Raw genomic sequence first — 3,847 nt, 5'->3', positions numbered from 1 at the left:
TAGCCTCCAGCACAGACACTGAGGAGCTTCTTAATTCCTTGAGGCTGCTCTCAGTCATTCCCATCACGGCAGAAATCCTTGCCACCACCGGTGTCAGAGGGGTAGTGAAGAGTTTTAGGAAGCACCCACAGGTGGCCAATTTGGCCAAGGAACTGTACAAAAACTGGAAGACCTTGGCTGTTCTGAGCCACAAATCAGAGGCTCTGGGCCAGGTTCCTGACAGGATGGAGGTCTAGAGCCCAGGAAATATGATCTTAGGCAGGGGGAGGGGCAGAGGGAGGTGGAGGATGGTGAGAGGGAGCAGGAGGACCTGTTGAAGGCATCAAATGTGGATCTGTCCTCTCAGAGCAGGGCAAGTGAACCCCTGGATGGAGGAGTCCAGGTGTGTGTTTCCCGCGTCTCTGTAGACGTGGCCAGGGGTGGCATGGGGACGCAGACCGCCGAGTGGGTGTGGGGAGCCGTGCGGCTGCTCCAAGAGCACCTGGCCTCCAGCACACGTTCGGAGGAGCTCCGCAAATCCTTGAGTCTGCTCTCAGTCTTGCCCATCACGGCAGAAATCCTTGGCGCCACGGGTGTCAGAGACATGGTGAAGGGTTTTAGGAAGCACCCGCTGGTGGGCAGTATGGCAAAGGAGCTGGACACACGCTGGGAGACCTTGGCTCTCCTGGGCTGCAACCCAGCGCTTCTTTCGGCGATTCTACAGCAGGTCTCTGAACAGGATGGCGCTCAAGAGCCCAGGAAGGAGGCTCTTGGGCTGCCAGAGTCAGGGTGGGTGCGAGATGGCAAGTTGAAAGAGTCAAGTGTGGTTTGGGGAAAAGAAACGGCAGCCGGGAGGGGAGGCCCCAACTCTGGGCCAGAGCCCTCACTGCCCGCGGAGCTGTGTGAGTTCCAGGGACCTGGCAAGCGGTCTGCCAACCCTTGTCCTAGGAGCAGGCGGGAGAAGCGTCCCCGAGTGGACCCAGAGTCCTCTGGGGACAGCAGCAGATCTCATCGTTGGGCTGTGGACAGCCCTGGAGTCTCGCGGGACCCTGGGCCCACTGGTATCCAGGACATGCCTGGCATGTCCAGCAGTCTCAGGATCCACCAGGGCTCCCACAAGAAGGTCTCCCTTGGGAACCCCAGGGACAGGCTGGGGCCAGACCAAAAGATGGGTGCCGATCCTCTGAAGAGGGGAAGAGAGGTTCAGGCCCCCTGCCCTCTAAGGTCAAGCAGACCTCTGGCAAGCCAGAGACGCAGACAGTGAAGCTCCGTGGGCACAATCACCAGAGCAAATCCCAGCAACAGCAGGAATTCCGGGCACCTCCACAATCTTTCGAGGATGCCCTCAACCAGACCCAGCTTCTGCCAAGGAGACAGAGGACCAAGGGCAGGATTCGTGCTGCTGCCTTGGCTCAAGGAGGCCTGAAAAGGAATGGCTCCAGCGGCCCCAGAAGACCCTCGGATTCCGTGCACAGCTCAGTCCCAAGGGCAAGCAAGGTCCAGGAAAACCAGGCGGGACAGCTGGCGCCAACCTCAGCCGCCAATCCAGCCAATCCTGTCAATTCCACAGAAGCAGTCAGGGTGCCAATGGTGAAGCTCAGCACTGAAACCTCTCATTTCCCTGGGCTTCAGGCCTTTTCGGGTCGGCTGCCTGACCTGAAAAGGATGTCCTCCTTCTCTTCATCTAGTCTGGGAGCCTCTGTGCCCTGGGAAGTGGGAAAAGGGGAATGGGAAGGGGAAGGAGGAGGTGTTGAGGAAGGGGTGAAGGGAGATGAAAGGGAAGGGGGAAGGGGAGCAGAAGGCAAAGGGGGACAGAGAGAGGGAGAGGAAGCGATGGCCTTGCCTTTTGTCAGAAAGTCCCTGAAGATGCCACTGTACTCTGGACCAAAGCGCGACTCCCTAGCTCCCTGGTGCCCCCAGGATGTCCTGGGGCTCCCGCAACAGAGCACTCCAGCCACTCCCAGGCCGCCCTGCATTCTCCTAGCACCCATTTCCCAGACTTCTACCCCTTCTCCGCACCAGCCTCAAGAGAACACTCACCCGAGGACAGTGGGGCACAGTGGCACAGACAGGCTGTGGCAAATCCGCTGTTGCAAAGCATTCAAGGATGAAAAACCAGCAGAGGGCGAGTCCTGGCGAGAGCTGTACCTGCGGCTTCGCCAAGACCAAGAGCAGCGTGTGCAGGCAGCGAGCGTCTGCCCAAGCCAAGAAAAGCCAAGGCCAATGGGCGCAAAGCTCTTTAACCAACCTCCAGAAAAGCCTCCTGGCCCTGGAAAAAGCTCCCGGGCCAGGACTGTGTTGGAAGGAAGCTCAAGGGCCGTTCTCACTGCTTCTGAGGGACTGGAAAAATAAGGAGAGTCAGCAGAGTCCTAAGAACAGAGTCTTCAATCTACTGGAGTCTGTTCTTATCTGAACATTGAGGAACACTTCATAAATGCATGAATGCAAAAGCTATATGTCTATTGTTTATAAGTAGTAAATTAGGTATTAATTAATTGATTGGTAAACTAATATTTAATTGTATAACTTATCATTTTAAATTCTGAAATTGAAAAAATCTAAGTATAATGGACGGTCACTGGGCTGTCCTTCCCTCACTCTTAGCCCGGGCATGATGAAGCTTAGGACACAGTCTGTGCCCTTGAGCACAAGCAGTGACCTGCTCACTGCAGAGGACTCTGATGACCTGCTGGGGACAGCACTGATCCTGCAGCCTTGTCTCATCTCCCACAAGTGGACATGCTGTGTGCACATGTTCCCTTAAGGGCTGGAAGTCACTATTTAGCTTAGGTTAATACTGAGCTAGTAAATCCCACCACCACAGCCAATGATGAGAATTTTTTGAAAAGCACTAGTTTTTAAATATTAACTATACAATTTGCAGTGTTCAAATCGAGTGGACAAATGATAGAGAAGAAAATGGAATCAGAATGCGTATTTATCAAATGATATGATGCATTATCATCCCATCAGCCAAAGGAGCCATATGGCTGCCTGTGCAATTCCATGGCTTTTGCTGCAATATCCTAAAGGGTATCAGAAATGCTTGGCTCAGAGAGCACAACAGTGCCTTACTATCCTGACTTCTCTAGCTCCTTGCTCTCACATTCACTCAGAAAAGCTGTTGTGCAACTCCTAAAAAAGGCTACACGTGACAGTTCTGCTACACCAGGCAGGGTGGTTTTTGTTCAGGGCTGTATCAGTGTGTATCAGGCTGTATCAGGAGAAACATGTGTACGTTGAAAGCACTAATAAACACCAACATCCTCAGCCTCCACCCTGCTGATTTTCAATGTGAAATCTGTGCCTGACCCACTGCCACTGAATCTCTATAGGACCCCAGAATATTGGTTGGAAACCAAATAGATTAGGGCTTATGGAGACTGGCCTGGCTTCTGTAGGAACCAGAACAAATAGCTGTTTCAATCACTATATAAGAGACTCTGACTCCACCTACAGATGGAGACTGGCACTCCCAGGGTGACAGGCAGATAGAGTGGAGTCTGAGTCAATATAGCATCTCCACTGGATCCTAATATAATTAGAAAAGTGGACAGGGTTAATTACAGGCATCATGAGACATTTTCACAATTATCTTATTGCAGGCTATATTTTCTTTAAATTTTTGTTTCATCCAACAAAATGTTCATTAAATACATGATGAACACACACACACACACACACACACACACACACACATACACAGCAGAATTTGTAAAAACTTCATGGGGCTTTGCTCTTTCTGGAATCTTCCTCACTCTCAAAGATACATATTTCCATTCAAGAGGGCAAATATGCAGGAGTGGACATAAGACTCATGGGGAGCAGAGCTCAGCCCCTCCCCATCTCTTTCCTCAGCTCTAGTGTG

General features: G+C 52.1%; 1 protein-coding gene across 1 annotated transcript; it reads left to right on the top strand.

Annotated features, from left to right (window-relative positions):
- Positions 1 to 424: 424 nt before the first annotated feature.
- On the top strand, positions 425 to 2,331 carry LOC138833366 (elongin-A3 member D-like). The gene is made up of 2 exons (XM_070031744.1): positions 425 to 1,102; positions 1,204 to 2,331. The coding sequence occupies exons 1-2, from the start codon at positions 425 to 427 to the stop codon at positions 2,329 to 2,331; spliced, it is 1,806 nt and encodes a 601-aa protein (XP_069887845.1).
- Positions 2,332 to 3,847: the final 1,516 nt, after the last annotated feature.

The sequence above is a fragment of the Dipodomys merriami genome, unplaced genomic scaffold, assembly GCF_024711535.1.
Source record: "Dipodomys merriami isolate MVZ:Mamm:240054 unplaced genomic scaffold, mDipMer1.0.p SCAF_204, whole genome shotgun sequence".
Lineage (NCBI taxonomy): Eukaryota > Metazoa > Chordata > Mammalia > Rodentia > Heteromyidae > Dipodomys > Dipodomys merriami.
Note: the sequence above shows the minus strand (reverse complement) of the source record. Positions and strands in the feature narration are given on the sequence as shown.

Excerpts from the sequence above, each read along its gene's own strand:
- LOC138833366 (XM_070031744.1), top strand. The coding sequence starts at position 425 with ATGGGGACGCAGACCGCCGAGTGGGTGTGGGGAGCCGTGCGGCTGCTC. Across the intron at positions 1,103-1,203 it reads ACCAGGGCTCCCACAAGAAG|GTCAAGCAGACCTCTGGCAA; the intron begins GTCTCCCTTGGG and ends CTGCCCTCTAAG.